Source organism: Bos grunniens, chromosome 5 (genome assembly GCF_055505025.1).
Source record: "Bos grunniens cultivar Pamir isolate PY7600 chromosome 5, Bosgru_T2T1.0, whole genome shotgun sequence".
Lineage (NCBI taxonomy): Eukaryota > Metazoa > Chordata > Mammalia > Artiodactyla > Bovidae > Bos > Bos grunniens.
Window position 1 is genome coordinate 57,028,323 of NC_141169.1, and position 22,364 is coordinate 57,050,686.

General features: G+C 44.3%; 1 protein-coding gene across 50 annotated transcripts in view; it reads left to right on the top strand.

Annotated features, from left to right (window-relative positions):
- R3HDM2 (R3H domain containing 2) overlaps positions 1-22,364 on the top strand; it is a 163,050-nt gene that overhangs the window by 135,094 nt on the left and 5,592 nt on the right. For 17 of the 50 annotated variants that reach the window (XM_086400396.1, XM_086400398.1, XM_086400397.1 and 14 more), the window contains 8 exons: positions 328-359; positions 5,068-5,300; positions 7,422-7,594; positions 13,972-14,214; positions 14,557-14,683; positions 14,911-15,071; positions 15,555-15,709; positions 17,262-17,362. In XM_086400396.1, the coding sequence (XP_086256522.1) occupies positions 328-359; positions 5,068-5,300; positions 7,422-7,594; positions 13,972-14,214; positions 14,557-14,683; positions 14,911-15,071; positions 15,555-15,709; positions 17,262-17,362 (1,225 nt within the window). Of the gene's footprint in view, positions 1-327; positions 360-457; positions 512-5,067; positions 5,301-7,421; positions 7,595-12,174; positions 12,277-13,949; positions 14,215-14,556; positions 14,684-14,910; positions 15,072-15,554; positions 15,710-17,261; positions 17,363-17,480; positions 17,562-22,364 lie in introns of all 50 variants that reach the window. The other 33 variants (XM_086400391.1, XM_086400389.1, XM_086400404.1 and 30 more) reach the window with 10 other exon arrangements.

Here is a 22,364-nt window from a genome sequence, read left to right on the forward strand (position 1 = left end):
ATAGAGAGAATAAATTTAGAACTAAAAAGGAATTAATAGTTAGGTTAATACTTTCCTCTTTCTCCTTTCCATACTCCTACCTTCATTGACCTCTCTTTTTAAACACTCTGTGGGAAGGCTAAAAACTCTGAATGCGCTTTCCCATTAAAGGTGAGAAGTCAGATTGGGTGTGTGGGTGTGGGTCATCCTGTCCCTGCTCCCTCTCTCCCTGTTGGGGGGTGAGCTTGGTTTGAGGACCTTGGGTATTCATAGCATCATGGACACCCTTTTTGGTTATGCCATGCTGTTTTCTTATAAGTTATTTTCCGTTTTCTCCCCTTCACCTAGACTGGCCAGAACGGATATCTAAATGACATCAGGTTAGTACCACTTAGCATGTTCCCTGCTTCTCATTGAGCTTTGTCAGTGAGGTTAATATAATCCTGTAATGATGCTTTTCTTTGATGTTAACCAACAGACTCTCCAAAGAAGCCTTTTCTTCTAGCTCTCACAAGAGAAGGCAGATTTTTAGGTACCTCTGTGTGGTCTATATCTCTCCTTGTTTTTGTTTGTTTGTTTGTTTTAATTTTATTTTGTTTTGCTGTAATCTTTTCAGCGGAGTAAGTTTGCTCCATGCATGGCTGCTTGTGGAACAAGTCAGTTTGTGGTTTTTGCAACATTGGATATTTTCCCCATTTAAAAAAAATGGCTAGTGCTCAATGACTTTACTTTTATTGTTGCTGATTTCGCTGTAAGTCCTGGATAGGTGATGAAGGGGACCAAATAAGTATGTTTAGGATAGGTACTGCTCTGTTTCAGAAGTTTGCTGAAACTGAGCATTTTTGGAGGATTTCAGCATGTATTTGAAAGTGAAAGTCGCTCAGTCATGTCTGACTCTTTGCGACCCCATGGACTATACAGTCCATGGAATTCTCCACGCCAGAATACTTGAGTGGGTAGCCTTTCCCTTCTCCAGGGGATCTTCCCAACCCAGGAATCGAACCCATGTCTCCTGCATTGCAGGTGAATTCTTTACCAGCTGAGCCACAAGGGAAGCCTATTAAGGTAAAAGAACAGGTGTCTTTTGGCTGCTTTTTCCAAATCTATGGAAAGATGTGAAGAACTTATCCCTCACCCAGCATAGGGGAATGTTTTGTATCCTTAAGAAGGAATAGTACACACACATATTTAAAAAAATATATGAACACCTCTGTCTGTGTGGTTTTCTCTTTGGAAAATGTAACGTGTAAGATGAGCTCAGAAAGGCCTTAGAATGGACTTAGGGCATGTCCTTTATATAATTGTCCATGACTTACTCTTAATGTTGCTGAGAGCTACTATACTAACTTCTCCTGTGCCTCATATTCTCCGTTTTCCACAAAGCAGTTGTGAGCTTCTCCCTTCATCTCAGTCTCTCAATTCCATCCCAGACAATTACAAAGGCAACGTGAGAGAAGCACTTTAGGACCATATCCTGACACCGACTCATTTTAAGTATATACTTTCCATTTTATCAACAGAAAAACTATAGAGTACAGAAAACCTGACAATTTAATGCTAGGATTCAGGTCTCACTCTTTACAAAGGGTTTATGTCTTTTCTCAATCCTAAGCTTGATGCTGCTTTTGCTTAGTCGCTTCAGTCGTGTCTAACTGTGCGACCCTATGGACTGCAGACTGCCAGCCTCTGCTATTCATGGGATTCTGTAGGCAAGAGTACTAGAGTGGGTTGCCATGCCCTCCTCCAGGGGATCTTCCCAACCTAGGGACTGAACCCAGGTCTCCTGCACTGCAGGTGGATTCTTTACCATTGAGCCACCAGGGAAGCCCCCTAAGCTTGATATGTGCTCACTAACACACATTAGTTACAACTGTCATCCCCAGTACTTTTACTAAAGTCCTTTTACTAGTCTCTTCTCTATCACCCTTTCTAGAGCTAATTAAACCATGTGGAAATTGGGATAGCAAGATTTCAACCCTTCTTGGGAAGGAGAGTTATCTCCCATTCCACATCTCTGAACTCTTTCTCCTAGACCAGCCTGCCCTGAGATCCATCTGAAAGCCCAGGCAAAAGGGCTCTGTGTCGTCAGTGGTAGTCAAGATAGAGTCCCCCTTAAAAAGAATCTTACTCTGCAACCATTCCAGAATACCTTTAATAAACAGAACTTTTAAATTAAAAGTGTGTGTGACAATGTGCAGCACTTTATAGTTGCCACAGTATACTGTATCTCATTGAATTCTCTGAATATCCTGATTTGGTGAGCTGGTTTACATGTAAAAGAATAAAAGCAAGAGAGATTAAGTAGCTAGCTAAGTTTACATGGCTGTAAGTGGCAAAACTGGGACTGACTCTGTCCACCAGTGTTCTTTTCACCGCACTACACAAGCTGTCTATAAATATCACGCCTAATTGATTCACTGATAAGAATGATGCCCTTATTAGTGCCGTGGAGCATCAGGCTGCATCAAACTGTGCAGATAATAGCTTGAAGGAGCTAGTGAGCAGGTGCAGCCTTCTCCTGTCCAGACCTCCTTTTAAGCTACTGCTTTCCATACTGAGTTTTGATTAAAGATCTAGGTCATCTAAAATGCAGCTCCGTGGACTCTTCAGGGGGTAACTTCTTCCTCTATTTGGGTACTAGTCCAGAGCTCAAATGATTAGAAGCTGATTTTCTCTAACTTTTAAACCTTTCTTCCCAGGTGTGTGAAACGAATACTGATATATCAGATTCCATTATCTCCGTTAGCAATAATGTGGATAATAATAATAATAACTATGGCAACTTCTCTGTTCTTTGGAAGATTCTACTCCACTGCGCCACTGATAAATAAGCTACCTGAGGTTTACTGATGCTTATTGCCACCTCTTTCATGGGCCTCTCTACCCAAGACCAATAAACAGGACTTTTCACCAGCACTAAATTTACTTGTAAAAACTAAGTCATCTCCTGTTTGTGCTATCAAGTGTGAATGTCTCTGTCCTTCACCTCCATCTCACCGACACATACACAGTCCAGTCTAGTGCTTAGAATTAGATCTAGTGACTTTCCCTAATTGCCTTATTTTTAGTGAAGTACAAAGATGTGACTAGAGATTAGCTTTGGTTGTAGAGGAATAGAATTGATCTGTCTTCCTAGTCCAGACTCAACTTAGATTCTCCAACTCTCAGGGGTGTAGTGTACTAACCCAGGTTAGAAGATCATCAGACAGTCCACATTTGAGCACTAAGCCATTACTGTCTTGGGGGAACTGGATCAGTACAGAAGTGCTGCCAGTTTGGCTCAAGTTTTCCAGGTGTTTGGTTTAAAGTCGACTCATTTCACTGCCTATCCCTGGTAGAAAAAGAACATAAATGGCAGAATTGCTCTAATAGAAAGTATAGTGTTTAATTTAGATATAAAAGGCCATTAGGGCTTGTCTTGCAGAATTCAAGTTCTAATGTCTAATGAGCAGCCTCATTCATTGGTGCTGCTGTATTCCCACATCCCACAGACAAACACATCTTTATTGAGTCCAGTCAGTAGATTTGAGCTGTTGGCTCTTATTTCAGGTTGGTTCTGTTCCTGGAGAGTCCCTGAGTTATTCTTATGTCTTGTTTCCCATTCTACTTTGGACATCCCCAAGAAAAAGGGGGTAAAGCATTGGGGAAACATTAATATTTTCCAGTCTTCTATTCTAACTGTATAGAGAGAAGCATTGAGGGTATATGTATCAATACATTTACTTAAGATTCAGAGAATTAGCATGTCCCTAACAATCTAGGTCAATGTGTCTTAGCCCCCCATGATTGACTAAAAACTAAAATAGTGACCCTAGCAGATATTTTGTCTATTTTCCCTACAGTATCTTTGGAATAGATATTCTAATAAAGAAAAGTATTTTCTTTAATATTACCCCCTTAAGAAAAATAACTTTCTTTATTAGAATAACTCTGAGCCTGATGTCTTTGAAGAGCTGTGGGCTTTGGGATAGAGTATTGTTTGCTTTGGGTGGGAAAAGGAGGGAACCCAAGCTACCATGATTGTTGCTCAGTTGCTCCCCGGCATACATATCAAAATTGTTATAATTGTTATCATTTGGTTTTCTTGGGTCATTAGTTACTGGAGTGGTGGGGGATCTGAAAGGAAAATTCCTGATTGTTGATTGCTTATCAATTAAGTGGCAGTAAGAGTCAACACTGAGGGTTTTCAGGCTAACCTCAGATAGCTTGAGGAGCACAGCTGTTTATAATTAAAGTAATTATAGTATCAGGCTAACCCTGATGTTTCCAGAGTAAAATAAGAGGATGAATCCCTTTTCTTAGTAGCCTTGTGCCTTACCAAGGGCAACAGTGTTATTAATATGGAGGCAGCTAGGCAGGCAGCCCCCTCCTCTTTGCCATCCTGAGTCCTAAGGATATGTTTACCTGATTGTGCTGAGGATGTCAGCCTTTAGAGACCCTGAAATAAATTGTTCTCAGATACTAACACAAGACTTCCACAAAACAGGTTGGGTTGATTCCAGACTATCAGACTGAGTTTTCTCTTTATTAGACTCAGTGCCCCTTTAGTCAATATACTCTTCTTCCCAACCCTGAAAAAGTGGCTGTAAGCAACATATCTGCTGGCTCAGACATGTGTTGTATGGAAGACCTGATGTGAGATTTATCCATGTTGTTGGCTACTCCTGCCTTCTAGCAATAGTAACTTCTTGGAGTCCTTTTGTTTCAAGAACTCTCAGAAGGAACTGGTACTCCTATGCTCCCCACTATTTCCTGCATGTGTGGGATCCCTGCAGGGCCAGGGGAAGAGACCGCAGCCAATCTCAGCATCATGTACATGGTTTCCCGTCCACCTCTGGTCTGCTGTATTGAACTAGTTGCCAGCGCACTGTCTTCCAGATTTGCCTCTGTGCTCTTTGTACTGTACTGGATCTTGTTCTGTCTGCTCCCATCAAGTCTTGGTTGGCCAGCCAACTAACACGAAGTCAGTGTCCATTCTCCCCAACCCTCACCCCTTCTCTGTTACTGAAAGAATAGAAATGAACTCTCTCCTAGCCCTTCTGCTGAAGTGGTAGGTGGGAGGTGCTCTGACCACTGTGGTCTCTGCAGGGGGAACCGTGAGGGGCTGAGCCGCACCTCAAGCAGCCGCCAGAGCAGCACAGACAGCGAACTCAAATCCCTGGAGCCGCGGCCTTGGAGCAGCACGGACTCCGATGGCTCTGTCCGGAGCATGCGGCCCCCTGTCACCAAAGCCAGCAGCTTCAGTGGAATCTCCATCCTCACCCGGGGTGACAGCATCGGGAGCAGCAAAGGTGGCAGTGCAGGAAGGATTTCCAGGCCAGGTACCACAGCTTCTCTCCTTCCATCACTGCTTGTGTATCTTCTGCAAAACATCACTGATAGTTACTTTTAACAAAACACTTGTCCCATATTGTGTCCCAGAAACCTAACACAGCCAGATGAGGGGAAGTTTTATTTCTTGGATCCATTGTCCTTTGAGTTCCTTCTCTGATTTCCTTTCTAACCTTTTTTCCTAATTGAAAAAAAAAACTGATTGGGATTAGATTATTACGTGATTTCTGACCAAGGCGGGACGGCCGTGTCAACCCCGGTTCAGGTTGTGTACTAAAATAAGGATGATTCTGAGGCCCCTGAGACTATAAAGAGGGTTTGTAAAGTAGAGGGAACCTTACAGTTTGTATTTTTGTAATTAATTGGTAGCAGCCAATAGGCTTGAAATTTTAAACATCACTGCTGCAACTGCTTCTCTGGAGCCCAGTCATGGAAAAGGAGCATGAGTTCCACCTTCCAGCCTGGGAGCACCCATCAGCTCTCCTGAGCTGCTGTGTAACTTTTCTCCATCGATTTCTGCTGCACTCTTAGCAGAGGGCCATTCAGCTCTTTTTACCCAGTAAGTTGCTATTTCACCATCCTCCTGCCTCTGAAGAATTTGACTTTCATCCCCAAAGTTCTGTTGGTCTTGTCCTCAAAAGACATCAGTAGTGGCAAAGACTTTGCCTCTGTTTATGCTTCTCTGTTACCTCTTTTCTAATCCCACTGTCTCTGCCATTATCCAAGCTGGTTTCCCTGCTTTACCCTCAGCTGACCGCACTGTGTGGCTTGCAGGGATCTTAGTTCCCCAACCCCAGGTTGAACCTGGACCCTCAGCAGTGAACGTGCATTGTCCTAACCACTGGACTGCCAGGGAATTTCCTATTCTCAACCCTGTTTTGAGCTAGTTTATTAATCTAAAACATAGATCTAATCACATCAGTCCTCCCTTAAAAACATTCATGGTTCTGCATTTCTTGTGTAATAAAATCCAAATTACTTAATATAGCATAACTTCCTGACTCCAGTTTGCCATCTCAGTCTTACTTTCGAACGTTCATCCTCTCCTGACCCTCCAACCATTTTCTGAGTATGGCATTAGCTTTGTCTCCTCTCAGCCTGAAAAGTCTCTGTTCATCCCTCAAACCTGTCTCTTCTGCCACTTCTTGTTTAAATCCTTCCCTCTAACCCTCCCAAGAGTTATGGTTCCTAATCTTTGCTTTCATACAACTTTATTCATGTCACTGATGCATCCTTTATCCTTGAAAGTGAAAGTCGCTCTGTTGTGTCCAACTCTTTGTAACCCCATGATCTATATAGTCCATGGAATTCTCCATGGCCAGAATACTGGAGTGAGTAGCCTTTCCCTTCTCCAAGGGATCTTCAGAACTCAGGGATGGAACCCAGGTCTCCCACATTGCAGGTGGATTCTTTACCAGCTGAGCCACAAGGGAAGCCCTTTATCCTTATCAGATTGTAATCACGTGGATGTCTATCTCCATTGGAAGATCCTGTACTGTTCAAGGGCAAAGACTGTGTTTCCTTTACCTTTGTATCCTCAGTTCATTGTACAGTACCTCACGTAGTACATATTCTGTAAAAGTATTTTGAGTAAATGCATTCATGACTTGGACAGCCTGGAAATGAGGGGAGTAGTTGGATTATGGCTGTGTCGGGGGTGGTGTGTGCACAGGCATGTACTTGGAGGTTGCCTTCAGCAACTTTTATGAGATGCTGCAAGTTGAGAAGAAATGAAAAGAGAAGACAGATCTCTTAAGGGACTAGGAATATATACCTTCCCAGGAAGCAAACATTCATTTTTCCAGCTGTCTAATCATGATGGACAGATTCTAGGCACTCCAGGGGTTCATTTTCAAAACCTAACCTTGACAGTCAAGATGGTTATGGACACTGGGGAGTGGAAACCGGCTAAGATGAGGATTCCCATCAATAGGACATCTGAAATGCATCTGTGCTCATGCATGGATCTCCTAAGACAGTGGGATATAGACAGAAGGGGAATGACGAGGAAGACAGCAAGGAAAGAGTCAGGCCCTATGACTGGACCCTCCAGGGGTGGTATGTTCATGGCTTGTGCTTACAACTCTTGCTGGGTCTCCTCTTTGCCTTAGGTATGGCGCTAGGTGCCCCAGAAGTGTGCAACCAGGTCACCTCATCCCAGTCTGTCCGGGGCCTTCTCCCTTGTACTGCCCAACAACAGCAGCAGCAGCAGCAGCAGCAACTTCCTGCTCTCCCACCCACGCCTCAACAACAGCCACCCTTGAATAATCACATGATTTCACAGGTGAGTCAGCACTCAGTGTTGGAGCCCCCCCGCCCCAACTCTGATTCAAGCAAGCTCTGGAAGTACAGTCATGTCTCTTGTACTGTGGGTGGCAGGAAAGATCTGTTTTTGGAGACATGCCTCTCTCTCCCCCACTTCTTGTTTGTTTGTTGTGGGAGAGAGGAGTAAGGGCAGAGGTTTGGCCAAAGGGCTCTTAGTAGAGTCAGCCTAGGAGGTTTCCCCCCCTCCCCAGCTTTATATTTCCTTCTCTTCATTCTGGGAATTGTCAGCGGGATCTTTTACCCTATCCCATATTTCTGCTGTATTCTGTCTCCCTCTACATCCTGTGTAATTTCAAGGTGATTTTACTTCCTACGTCCATACATGGAGCTTGAAAAGATCACAGCTCCCACCATAGTCTAGCTGAATGTATTTATATGACTGTTGAGCCATAAACAAATATTTATATATTGGTGTTTGGGGAAAAGTAAATAACACTTATCAAGACTCATGTACCATAAGCACATGTTCAGTCACTTCAGTTGTGTCTGACTCTTTGTGACCCCAAGGACTATAACTCGCCAGGCTCCACTGTCCATGGGATTCTCCAGGCAAGAATACTGGAGTGGATAGCCATTTCCTTCTCCAAGGGATCTTCCCCACCCAGGGATCAAATCCGCATTTCCTGCATTGCAGATGGATTCTTTACCCACTGAGCCATCTAGGAAGCCCAACCACAAACCCCCCCCCCCCAGTGTTGTCTTTGTTTCCCATGCCATAAAAGAGCTCTCTTTCTCTTTCTGTTGTGGGGCTGTTGGACATTGGTACCAACTAGGGTTTGAGAAAGTTTTGCTTTTGTGGAGACCATGCAAGTGATCAGCATAAGAATCAGATCCTATTTTAAACTGGAACCTCCTACGTGTTTTAGGTTTAAAGTCTCTTTAATACTCTGAGGAGAACTGTGCTGAGATCTTCACTTACTCTTTTCTTCCGTGAATAGAGCCTGCACTTTCTCCTGAAATATTCTCTGGTAGTTAGGAAGCCAATATGTCTGTACTTTTTTTTGCTGCAGTTTAAGTTCTCGTTTCACCTCCCAGACTCTTACCTCCGTACTCAGTCCAGCTTGGCCTCAGGTAGATCTCTTCCATAGGTACAAGAAGAAGTCCTAAGCACTGATACCCCAAGAATTGGAAACTAGAGAGGGAACACTCCAGAATGGCTCATCACTACCCCATTCAGTATATTGGAAAATGAAACTAAAATAAAGAACAGTGAAGATCTAGGAAACTCTGTTTTGTAGCTTCACACACATGCCAGTCATTCCAAGTCCTTCATCTCAGTCCCTAATCAGTTTCTCTATAATAGGCCTGACTTTCTTTCTTATTCTACCACCCGCCGTCTTTCTACCACCTCATTAAGTCTCATTCACATCAGCTTACCTCACTCCATACTGAAGCATAGCATGTGTGTGTGCTCTCCCCATCTGTGTCTTAATTTAGACCTGTAAGTGAGTAAACTCTGAACCTCTCCCTCTGGCTATCCCCTGCTGTTTCTGTGTATATGCTTTACTTTTTTAAGGTCCCAGTATATTTTTTTGAGTTTTCTAAAATGTATGTATTTTGATACAGTTCTGTTTCCTTGTCTCCCTCTTAGTCTTCCATCTGTCTCCTCCATCCATCCATATCTAGAAACAGACAGCAAGAGTGGGAGGGGGATAAAGAGATAAGTAAAGAGAATAACCATTTGGGACTGAAAAACTTTTAGATAGACTGTTCAGGTGACTGGCCCTAAATCCCAAACTTTTACTCAGATTCTTTCCATGCTTCTTGAGTCTTGAGGGTCAGTGGGTCAGTTGTTGATATTGACTGATCATCTCCAGGCAGTACAGTGCTAGATTAGGTCCTGTAAATTGGGGACAGAGGAACATTATTTGGTACAGAGATCTCAGAAATTTATTCTTGCACTTAATTGTGATCACAAACTCCAAACTAAAAAATCTTATGTTGGTTAATTTTGGTGTCTCTGAAGCACTCATGGTAGCTGCTAATATATATATATATATTATATATAATATATAATATATATACCCACTATATATATATCTCCTTTTCTCTTTATCCCTTTCTTCCTCTTCCTATTGCCTTTTTCTTTCTTCCTTTCTCTTTACCCCTGTCTCTCAACACTGGTGGCTCTCCAAACTCAAGTTGTTAAACCCCAGAATACTTACCATTTAATTTCTCAGTGGTATGTAACAGGGGATGAAGGAAGTGACCACACACACACACCACTGTGCTTACCCTAAAGCTTTTCCTTTTGAAGAAAAACCTTTAGCTTTGTAGCAACAAGCGTTTGCCCCAGGCCTGGGGAACAGTTCCGGGTAAACTATGCTCTTTCCCTTCTTGGCAGCCCCTCCTGTTAGAGCAGGCTTCCATATCACATATGAGTAGAACGTTTGAAACCAGGGAGTGATTGTGAGGATTAAAGGACCAGTGGCTACCTTTTGGCCAATTAACTTAGAGTAGACCTTATGAAAAGGAGTCCTCTGAGCCTCTCCCTGAAGTCCAGTCAGCATCCAAGAGCAATGATCTAGCCCAGAAGTCACCAGTAGGTGGCAGTCATGTCCCCCAGGGCCAGTCTTTGGCTTCCCTGTGGTTCTTCAAAGTTCCCTAACTGGAGTTTGAGACTCTCCAAGAAGAGAACTGTGGCTGAGGATAGTGGTAGATTTCACTTAAAAATAGCACTGAGAACGCTTGCCTTTACCACTCCCTTCCTCAGTCAGGAGAGGATGAACAGAAGAGCATTGTTTCTTTTCTCTTCACTTTTTTTTAATTAATTAATTTCTTTTATTGAAGGATAATTGCTTTACAGAATTTTGTCTGTCAAACCTCAACATGAATCAGCCATAGGTATACATTTATCCCCTCCCTGTTGAACCTCCATCCCTCTCTTCACTTTTTATTCAAAACTCACAAACATGAGGAAAAACAGGCAGTTATTTTACCATTTCACTGTCCCTAAGGTCTCCCATTGTCCCCCAGAGAATGTAAGGCCTGAAATATGGCAGGCCATCCCTCAAGAGGAAGAAATGGATTAGGATCATAGAAAATGGGTCTAAAAGTTACCAGCACAGGTAGCTCATGCTGAGCAGGTTGGCCAGCAGTTATATTTGGAATGTCACCAATTCCAGAAAATAGGTGTGCCAGAGTTGCTGAGAGCTTATTTTCAAGGCTGTGGCAGTATCTCACTCAGGTCACACAGTCGAAAATCGGTAACTTTTTCCAAGATGATTTACATTGTATTCAATGCAGATATCAGGAGTATTCTCCATGTTGGGAGTCTTCTAATTTTTGGACTATCTGCCTCTTGAGCTGTTAATCCCCTCTGAAAGGGTCTCCCAGGAGATAAATGGCAGGTAGATATATATCTTGATGCCTTGGTTCCCCCACAACTAACTCTTAATACTCTAAATTTGAAAGGAGGAAGGAGAATTATTCAAACAAGATATTTACGTAATTGTTTGACTTCTTCCTTTACCTTTTCCCTATTCTGGAGTGGAGTGGAAAGAACATATGTCAGGCAAAACTAGGTTCCTCTCCCTGCTCTGCCACATTAGCTGTATGATCCTGGGTATGTGATTTAATTTCTCTGAGCCCTATTGTCTTAATTGCAAATACACGTTATCTCCCTATCAGATAATTTTGAGGTTGTTATGAGATAAGTGTATGTAAATGAGCAGTGTATATCAGTGTTATTTCCCCCTCTCTTCATAGGGCTCCAGAAGCTATGACTGGAGAGCTGATGAGGTGATTGAAATGACTGGAGGGGAAGAAGAGAGAAAAAAATAACTCCCTATTAGTTGGTTTAGAACACACCATGTTCCTAATAAACAAGTCCTCCTGCTTGAGGCAAGTGAAGGAACCCAAGGAACAGAAGCTAAAACTAGGCTATTTCTATTTTATTCCTAAATCCCTCCCTGTTTGCTTATGGGAGCATTTTTAATACTGCTCTCTCAGCCTGGGGGAGCACAGAAGAATCATGGAGCAGGAGGAAGTAGCACATGAACTGGCTTATTTTTCCTTCTCTGCCCTCGGGAGGGAGATGATCCTTGTGAATGAGCACTCCTTCAAGAGAGCTGTGGTGTGAAGTCAGGAGCCTGCCTGGGAGAGCTGAGCTAGACCTTGGATGACCCTTCCTACTGAAGCAGGAATCCCTTCTCAAGGCGGGTTATGCTCCCCAGGAATCCTGTGCCCAGGAAAAATGCTTAGGGAAAAAGCTGTGTTTAGAATCAGGCGGCAAACCCTGGATCTGAGAGTCCTAAGATTGTAAACAGCAGCTACAGAGTTCTGAGTGGCTAACGGGGTAGTGTCTGCAGTGAGTCTGTACTGGTAGGGGAGATTGCCTGTTTGTCAGAGACCAAGTCCAGGACTTGGTCTCCAGCCTGCTCAGCTGCCTTACTCTTCATGTGAAATTTCTCTTATAATTAACCTTGTTGTTCCTTCCCTTTCCTTCCCCTTCTCTGCCTCACCTGCACCCCCACCCCTGCCTCTCCTTATACCTCCCTTTGCTCTTGCCTTTCCACATGTCTCACTGCTGGTCCACAGCCAGTCCCGGCTCTGCAGCCCTCTCCGCAGCCTGTTCAGTTCTCTCCAGGCTCCTGTCCCCAAGTCCTTCTGCCAGTCTCTCCGCCCCAGCAGTACAACATGGTATAAACTCCATTCCACCTTTTTGTCTTGTTCATGTGTGGCCTGTGTCTATGGGCATGTCTGGGTCAGTCTGTGACAACCTTGCAAAGCAGTTATGCTTTTTAGAGAACCATTGTTAGGAACATATTTCTTCTTTAGGAGCTGGCACAGGCTGAACTATACTTCATTTCTAGTGACCTCCTCACAGTACTTTAGGCATCAAAGATGCCTAAATGTAAGACAGAGAACAGAGTTCCTCTGAGTTTCAGGAGTGGGGAACAAGATCAGATGTTGATGTAACTTGGGCTCCTTGTCCTCTCGGCCACGTGCCTTCTTCATCTCATCTGCTCCCAGGCCATGGTGGAGGAACGCAGTTTATTCTGTACTGTAGAGAATGATTCTCTATAATTCCCTTTAAAAATAAAAACACAGTTGCATATTTCTCTGGTACCACTGGTAAAAGCTTCAAATGTTTCCCTGTTTTACATAAAGAATATCCTCTTCTGTTGTATAGCATGTGCTGTTTAAATTGTTTGTACCCTGACAACAAATCCTTTATAAAGATCTGGTCTGTCTCATAGTTGGTGACTTCTATCATGGTTATAGGAGCCCTGACTTTTTTCAAATTTTGTGTTAATCACACCTGTCTGCTTTTTCACTAGAATCCCTTCTTTTCTCCCACCTCTTAGCTCCATACTGAAAAGTTCTAGAATATGAACCTCAAAATAGTAACTGCAATCCAGTGCTCTTGTCGTCTGTTCCTCCCCACTAAGTTAGCAAAATAGCTAAGATCAGATCCCTGAAAATTGAGTGAAACCACAGGAAAGTACTATCTTTTGTTTCTACTAGTTTCGTTTGCAGAACTTCTGCTCTGCATGTGTATGTGTATGTTGATTACTATCCATGGAGCAAAAGAGATGAAGTTAAAGTTAACAGACTAACCTGTCACCATACAAGTGAGAGATGGAACACCCTCACCCTTGCTGGTTGGAGAAGAGGGCTGAGAGAGAAGGCAATTACAGATTAGTCAGTCAGTCTCTCTCCCCAGCTCAGCTGCTCACCCTGGCCTCCTTTCAGAGGTGAGAATTGGAAGTGGTTTCTGAAGAGCAGGAAAACACTAGGCAAGTGTCAGAGAACAGAGGTGGAAATGACTTCAAGAGGGAGTAAAGAGATAAGCAGCAGGAGCTGGGATCCCACCAGTCTTTCCAATGCATAGGCAGAGCTGGGGAGCCACATGAATCTACTGATCAGCCACACAAGGTGTTATCTGGGTCCTTTATTATAAAAAAGAGATTTATGACAACATATAGGCCCTTTGCATGGTTGGAGGCATGAGGAAGACAGGAAATGGAAAGACTTAAATAGTCCTGTTTTTTCTATATATAGAAGTTGTATCATTGCTCCCGTCTCCCCAGGACTAATTCTAATAAAGATCATAATCAGAGTGGCCATTGTTACCTCATATGTGGTAGGGACACTGGCTCTGGAGTTGGGCTTCAAACAGCTTTCGATTCATAGCAATTTGAAATACCACATGACAGAGGCTTAGGGCTAAAAAGTACCTCCCAGGGCACAGAGGTAGGAATATCCCAAATTGGTGTAAGGAAGGAAGGCGGTAGAGAGGGTTACTATTTCTGTCTGTCTGTCTGTGTTGAAGCCAGAGACCTGGGGCTTGATATGACCTCAGTCCTTAGGTCTCCCCCACTCTCTCAACAGGCAGATGATCTCAGCAACCCCTTTGGACAAATGAGCCTTAGTCGCCAAGGTTCTACTGAAGCAGCTGACCCATCCTCAGCTCTGTTCCAGCCCCCACTTATCTCCCAGCACCCTCAGCAGACTAGCTTCATCATGGCTTCTACAGGGCAGCCCCTCCCTACTTCCAACTATTCCACCTCTAGCCATGCACCACCTACTCAGCAAGTCCTGCCACCCCAGGGCTACATGCAGCCCCCTCAACAGGTGAGTGGTTTGGGTTTCCAGTCTAAATCATGAATTCAATTTATCCAGTATTATAAACCTTCTTTTTTCCTCTAGTTTAGACAGACCAGAGGAGATACCTGCCCGCTACCCTCCTCCGTTTCCCCACCTTTCTCTTGCGAATTGTCTTTGTAGTCAGAAACATCTATCAAATAACACAAGTCCTTCCTCTTCTGTTTCAAACTTGTACACTAATGCTGCAATTGCAAACCCAAAATATTTGTTTACAGACTTCTGGAATTGACTGTGATGTATTTAATAGTTAGGGGATGTTGGGGCTGAATTTGAGGGGCTTTATCATACATCTGTTTCCTCTCACCATAGATCCAGGTGTCTTACTATTCTCCTGGACAGTACCCCAACTCCAACCAGCAATACCGACCTCTGTCTCACCCGGTGGCATACAGCCCCCAGCGTGGTCAGCAGCTGCCTCAGCCATCCCAGCAGCCTGGTAAGAGGAACTGTACGGAGGCAGCAAGTAAGGGAAGGACAGCAACTGGGGAAGAATTACTTTCCCTGTTTAAAAAGCGGTGGGGAAGGGGAGTAGTGGCCGGAATGGTTAGGGTCCTAAAAAGGAACCTGTGATCTCCAAAAAAGAAGGAAAATTACTAAGAGAGTGTGACCTCCTAAACATTGTTGAGGCTATGCTGATGTCTTCTCTGCTTTGCCTGTCCCTAGGTTTACAGCCCATGATGCCTAACCAGCAGCAAGCGGCTTACCAAGGCATGATTGGGGTCCAGCAGCCACAGAACCAGGGCCTGCTCAGCAACCAGAGGAGCGGCATGGGGGGCCAGATGCAAGGCCTGGTGGTCCAGTACACTCCACTGCCTTCTTACCAAGTGGGTGCATTCTGAATGGGGAAACCACCCAGTCCTTGGGATGAGGAAAAGGAGGACAGTTCCCACGTCTGTCCTCGAGTCTGACAACTCAAACACTAACGCTGTTCACTTTACCTCTAGCACTTTTTTTTTTTTAACCTCTAGCACTTTTAGGTTTTCTTTCTCTGAAAGAAGGTCAAAAGAGTCTGAGAAGAGTCTTTATTTAAATTGTTTGGTCTTTATACCATGCAAATGAGTATATGCCCAGAAAAGTAGAATCTAGAGAAAATTAGGCTCCTTCCTGTACATCAGATGCCCAAAGGTGACGTTTAGAGGAGGGGGGAATGGAGGTAGCACTCAGCGTTTCCTTTAGGTGAGGAGAGTAAGAGGATTTCTAAAGGTAGGGAAGGAGGTTAGAGTGTCCCTGTCCAGAGATGACTAAGCTGTTTTTTGGATGACTTCATTTCGAGTAAAAGTGGTCATTCTTTTCTTGTCTTCACCCAGGTCCCAGTGGGTAATGACTCACAAAATGTGGTCCAGCCGCCTTTCCAGCAACCCATGCTGGTCCCTGCAAGCCAATCTGTGCAGGGGGCCCTCCCAGCAGCGGGTGTTCCAGTGTATTACAGCATGATCCCGCCAGCTCAGCAGAACGGTACAAGGTGAGGGCTCCCAGAGAGACGGGGTGCATCTCCCGCAGACCTTTAGCAACTTTTGCACCATGGTTTTTATTCCACTGGAAAAGAAAAGCAGGGGTAAAGATCCCAGAGGTAGGGACTTCCTGGTGCTCCAGTGGCTAAGACTCAGTGCTCCCAACGCAGGGGGCCTGGGTTCAGTCCCTGGTCAGGGAACCAGATCCACATGCCTTAACTAAGACTTGGTGCAGTCAAATAAATAAATGTTTATTTTTTAAAAAGATCAGGGGTACCCCCAAGCAGTTAGAACATGAGGGAGTTCATTCTCCTTGTTAATTTGATATTTGCATAAGAATTCATTAGCAGGAAAAAATTCCTACTTCAGAAACAGAGACTTTATAATTTCCCCCAATTTTTGTTTTTCTGAACTATGAAATAAAGACTGCTTATTATTTTTTAAAAAAGCAGTTTGGTGTATACATATGTAAATTTTTCCATGTACCTCTGTAGCCATGGATGAATCTGAGGTGTTATCTCTTTTGTCTGTTTATATATCTTAGTATGTTGTTGTTTAGTTGCTAAGTCATGTCCAACTCTTTGCGACCCCGTGAACTGTAGCCTGCCAGGCTCCTCTGTCTGTGGAATTTCCCAGGCAAGAACACTGGAGTGGGGTGTCATTTCCTATTCCAGGGGATCTTCCCGACCCAGGGATCGAACCTGCATCTCTTGCATTGGTGGGTGGGTTCTTTAGCACTGAGCCACCAGGGAAGCTTGTATATCTTAGTATAATGAATGTAATTTTAGAGATAGAAGTTTATCTTAGAAATATCTAGTCCACTCCCCTTGTTTTATTTTGTGCCCTTCTTCTATAAATGAGGAAATTCCAGCTAGAGATATTAAGAAACTTACTCAAAGTCATACAACTAGTTAGTAGAAGCACAGCTGGGATTAGAACTCAAGTCTGGGCCTATGTCGATGTATTTCTGTGTCTCTCAGTGTACATATGTTTATTTCTGTCTTTTTTTTTTAATGTGTCTTGAATTTTGTGAGGTTTTCCCGTTTTTCTTTAATTGATGATCTGTGTTTGCCATTAAGAAAATATCCTGTATCTCCTTAGTTGTTTTTTTTGCCCATCTCTCTCTAGCACTCTAGCCCTGAGTGTCTGTTTTTGGCACTGTCTTTGCGTTTCTGTTGTGTTTCTGAGAGAAAGAGACACAGAGAGAGAGAGTATGTGTATTTGTGTGTGTGTGTGTGTGTGTGTGTGTGTGTACACGTGCGCATACACTCGCATGAGTTATGTATTTGGTGTTTCTACACTATTGGGAAGAGCATGTGTCACTAACATTCCATCTGTAGCACTGATTAGCAGCTTCCTAATTGAAAGATGATCAAGTACAAATATATATAATTAACTTTGAACTGATGAGTGATTTTAGAAATTGCATGGCAAATTGGTCTGGGAATGGCTTGGAGCTGCCTTGGCTTCCCACAGGGGAGGCCCAGGAGGCAACAGCTGTCTGCCGGGAGCTGTGTTGCTCCCTCTGCTGCTTTACCACTCCCCTCTTCTCCATCTCCCCAGCCCTTCTGTGGGGTTTCTGCAGCCTCCTGGCTCTGAGCAGTACCAGATGCCTCAGTCTCCCTCTCCCTGCAGTCCACCACAGATGCCACAGCAGTACTCAGGTAAGAGCATAAAGAATGGAGGGGTCTTGGGCACTGGTGAGAGCAAAACACTGCTGAAGGACTTGTGCTGTAGAACTGTGTAGGGCAGAGAAAGCTCAGGGATTGGCTCTGTCCCCAGCTGTGACTTCATCAGGAGGAAAGACCAAAGTCCTGGCTGACTGGTGTTTTCCAGAGGTGTTGAAATTGACCCCCTCAAGAGGTGAGGTGGTTTGCCTGATCCCTACCCCCTGGGAACCACATGTCGACTGGGTTCCTTGTTTCCTTTCTCTCTCCTTTGTTTCTTCCTCTCTGCTAAATCCAGCACTATGACTGGATTACGACGACTCACATGCCTTTACAACATAAAGTGCTTATATCTCTGTCTCTTGCACTCATTCTTCCTGTAAATAGCTTTTCTTTTCTCTTGGGAGTGTGAGTGAGGCTGATAAAATGCTTTTAAAATTGTATCTTAGATTTGTTTAGCAATTTTTCATTTGTACTCACATACATTGTGTCCTTTTAATTCTCTCCACAGCTTTGTGAAGAGAAAATTTAAGACTCAAAAGAGGGATACATTTTGTGTAAGGTCACAATCCTAAAGCTTGAACTTGGGTCTTTTCACTTTCTGTAACCCCTGCTACATCCTCGGACACATTTTCAACAGGTTTCTGTACTCCGTTCCTTTCCCTCCAGTGGAAGGAAAAAGGCCTTCTTTGGAGGGGCCGGTTATCCCAGGTGAAAACACTTAATGATACACAGCTTGTCTGTCTTTGCTTAAAACCCCCCCAATATACCAAGAACAACTGCTGTTTCCCTTTCACCCTACCCTGACATATCATTGCACTGCATTTAAATTGACTTCAGGGGTTCTGGAGGCAAGGGGGTCTTAAGGTAGCTTCCAGCCTTCCTCATTCCTCTCTACAGTGGGAATGTCAGAGTGCCCTCTTCTGGTGAGATAAGGTATTTTGCCAGTTTTTCATATTTTAGAAATGGAATATTTTTCACATAAGATTTTCTGTACTCTGTGTTGGGTGCTGTGGAATAGATTCCAGAATCAATCTTGCTCACAAGACCTGATCAATTCTTAGCTTCAAGGATTAATAACTTCTGCCTTTATCCAGACCAACCATGGATCTCTTACAGGCTGAGGTTTTAAAATTCAACAACCCTTACTATTTACTCCATTATTGGTCTCTCCAGCTGTATCTCCTAGTGTCCGCCAGGGGCAGTTGACCTTGAAATTCCCAATGGGGTATGGAAATGATAGAAACTAGCTCCAAGAACTGCTGTAGCCTGTGGTGGTGCTTGATACCGCAGGGCATTTTCTCTCCTATTTGTTAAGATAAGTGTGTGCGTGTGCATATGGGTATAGTTGTATGTGAATTTCTGTGTAAATCCTTAGTGGTATATCAGTATATCTACTGGGTCTCTGCATTTATACCTCTTCATATACAAATACAAGGTCTTTGAATTAGAAACAAATCAAGTGAAAATAATTTTGCAGTACCTACTGTGGACCTAATGATAAGTAAACTGAAACAGCTACTGGTTCTGAAAGTTGGCACTAGAGATCTGGACTGGAATTGGAAGGAGATGATCTAGGCTCTTCCCCAAATTAATAGAAATAGACAAAACCCTCTTCATCATCTCATTTCTTTGCTGCTTTAGAATTTTCTAGTATATTTCCTTTCTTTCTAGCCACCCTGATTGACGTAGGCTTCTGACTGACCCCTTGTACTTTTCCTAGATGATGACCCTCTATTCTACCCACATCATCTAAGAGACCTATTCACCATATCATTGATCTTAAAAATCTTCAATCCCAGGTCATGGGAATCTTAAGAGGAAGTGGAAGAAAAGGAAAAGTGCTTCTTTTGCCTTCCTTTCCAGTTTGGCCTTTACTGGAAAGCTAGAAGGCCAGCATTGCCCACAAGGGCTGCTATGTCACCTTCAGAGGACAGTCACCCGCCCTTCTCCCATGTAGCAGCATGGTCACTTTTCCAAAAATAAAGGCAGGGATTAGGATTGACTGTTCCTGGAGCAACTGTTCTGGTTTATTAATACATTTTTGTAGTTGCCCAGTTTACCCCCAGGCCGGGACCTTAATTCCTTCACTATGATTTTAGATATAACCATAACCCTAGGAAATAGTTTTCTCCCCACAGAAATAATGACTTGCAGGTCCTTTGAGGTTTCTGCAGGCTTGTCTTGGGAAGATGCACACGGACATGAAATGGCAGTGAAACCTATGCACAGACTCCCAACTCACAGTGGCACAGCAGCGTGGCCAGAGTGAGGTACACACAGAAATAGCTTCCCACGTCCTTACTGGCTCATTTTGTAGCTGAGGGCTTTCCAAAGCAGAGATAACTCTTTTCTCTCCCCACTTCCTGAAGATAACCCTCTCCCCCACCAAAAAAGGGAAAAAGACGAAGATACTGTAGGATTATAGCCTGTAATTTGGGAAAGATGCCTGAGGAATTTTATTTCTCTGGACATTCCTTTCCATAGATTTCATTCCAGATGGTAAAGAAGAAGCCTTATCAGTTTTCTACCTCAGTGATTTAAAAAAAAAAAAACAACTAAACAAAAACCAATTCTGCCAGACATAAATGTCATCTGTTTATATTTATGGGGTTTGCTCTGCCCAATCGACCTTTCTGCCCAGGTTTAACGATGCCACTTAAAAAGCCATTCACACGTCCCCTCTCTTTTCAGAGCTTTCAAGATGAAATTGATTTCCTTATTCAATTCCCTTCTCCCACTTCCTACTCTAACCCAGGCTCTTTCCCCCAGCCTGATAATATGGAAATGCTGTCACTGGGCAGTGCTGTGGGGGGTTTTGTTTTGTGAGATTTGGGCAGTTTTTTGCCATGTGCCTTAAGAAGTGGCCACAGTTCAGCTGCTAATGGATGCCACCTGCTTCTGGCTTGAGGATGAGAAGCATAAAAATCAGCTCATCAGCAGAGTAGTGCTCTCTGTCCTCGGCTGAGTGAAGGAACAACGCTCCGGGCCAGCGGGGGAGGACTCAGTGTTAGGAGGAGCTCAGGAATGAGGCTGCGACTGAGAACCCTGCCTTTGTTTTTGTTAGGATCAGAGAAAATACTATGAGGACTTTGTTCTCTTCCCCACTCCACTTTAGACCCCTAACAGCTCCGTATGGCTACATGTTGGCCTTATAAAGAGCATCTACTGCCTTGCTTGTGCCCATACCCCGCACATTCACACATCCTCTACCCTTTCCTGGCCCAGGGCATTAGGCTCAGGTTATATGTTGCCTTCCAGAAAAGCTGTGGATTTGATTATTTTTGCGTTGGCCCCCTCAGCAATTTGAAGAAGGTCAGTTGCAGTTTTGTGGCTAAAGGACATTGGCGCAGGTGGGGCTCCTAGGATGGGAGATACAGTGCCCAGAGCAGCTGAAGTAAAGGGGGAGTTGTTAAATGCATGACACTTCACCACTGCGCAGTTTTCCTATGGCCCTTCTGCAAGCTGTGTTGATGAATACCCTGTCCCCTCTGGCAGGGGAAGGGAAGATGTGAGCCTGTCGTTCTGAGTGTTTCTGCCCTCTGATTAGATGAACCCTAGAGGATGGGGGAGGGGCACACATTGGGGACTAGGATACAACAGATGCTGTGTCTCCTGAGCTGTTCTCAGACCTCCCCCCACTTCTTCTCCTTTCCTTTGACCGATGCTACCTGAGAAGAGCAATCACGCTCACTTCCCAGCATGAGTGGTGCCCAGGGCAGAGGCTGTAGCATTTCCTGTCACAGGAAGCAGTGTGATGGTGGCAGCAGAGGCAGCCCCCGGGCGCTGAGCCAGGAAGCAGCACTGCGGCAGGTTTCCATCTAGCGCGCCCAGCCCCGTGTCGCTGCCACCACACACACACATGAACTCAGACTGTCCATCCATAGGAATACGGGCTGCGGGCCAAGAGCAGACCCTCACGCTAGACAATCCCCTGTGGGGAAGCGGAGCTCCTGCCCGTCTCCCCCAGCAGGAACTGTCCGTCAGACTGCTCCTCCCTGACCCCTTACCTTGCTTTTCACCGTGCAGAAGATTCAGGACTTAGTATTCCTCCTCAGTGAGCCCTTTCCTTCCCCAGCCTGTGAGAGGGTAAGACTACATCCATGGTTGCCTGGACTAAAACCCCACGGCTACATCTTGTCAGTAAAATCTTCCGAGGGTCTCACCCTCCCACTCCATTCCTGCTGTCGCTGCTCTAACTCATAACCACTGTGTTCTGTTTCAGTAGACTTCTAACTACTCTTCCAGTCACTAGTCTCCCCCTCCCTTCAGCCATCTTACATTTGGCCACTGGGGTTAGCTCTCTGAAGCACAAGTCCTGTTTGCAACACCTCTGGGTTACAACCCTTACCTGAATGTGCTTCGAATTCTTGACACCAGCTATTTGTTTAATGTCCAACTCTCTAATAGACTGTTCATTCCATTGGGGTAGAGACCAGTTTTTCTGTTGTTGTATACCCAGTGCCCGGCATAGGAACTGGTAAATGTTCCATAAATGTTTATTAGATAAATGAAGAGATGTATCTCATCCTTCCCCTAGTACTTCCCCTACATAGCTCCTGGGTCTTCCTTAGCACCTTGAATTATTTGTCATTTCCTGAATGTGACATATATCTCTTCGCCATTCCCTCTACTTGAAGTGTTCCAACTCACCCTATCCTTGCCCAGGAATTAATGTCTGGCTTAGTGAAGCTGTGCACATTTATCTTCTCCAGAACAACCAGAGATCACTGACTTACCTGCAGCCATTACTAGAAAAACCTGCACGTGCCTGCAGCCCTGCCCCAAGCTCCAGACTGGGACCTGTACCATGCCCAGACATTTGAGCAATCTGATCTGGGCATTTGGTAATACCTAATTATGACAGAATGGAGTAGTTTTTGGCCAAGCCTATCAAAAGTACCCCTCAACCAGGTGAAGGCCAGGAGAGCATTGGCATCTTCCCCTCAAACTTCCACTGGTTTGAGGAGAGAGAGTCAGAGACCAAATCAGCAACTGT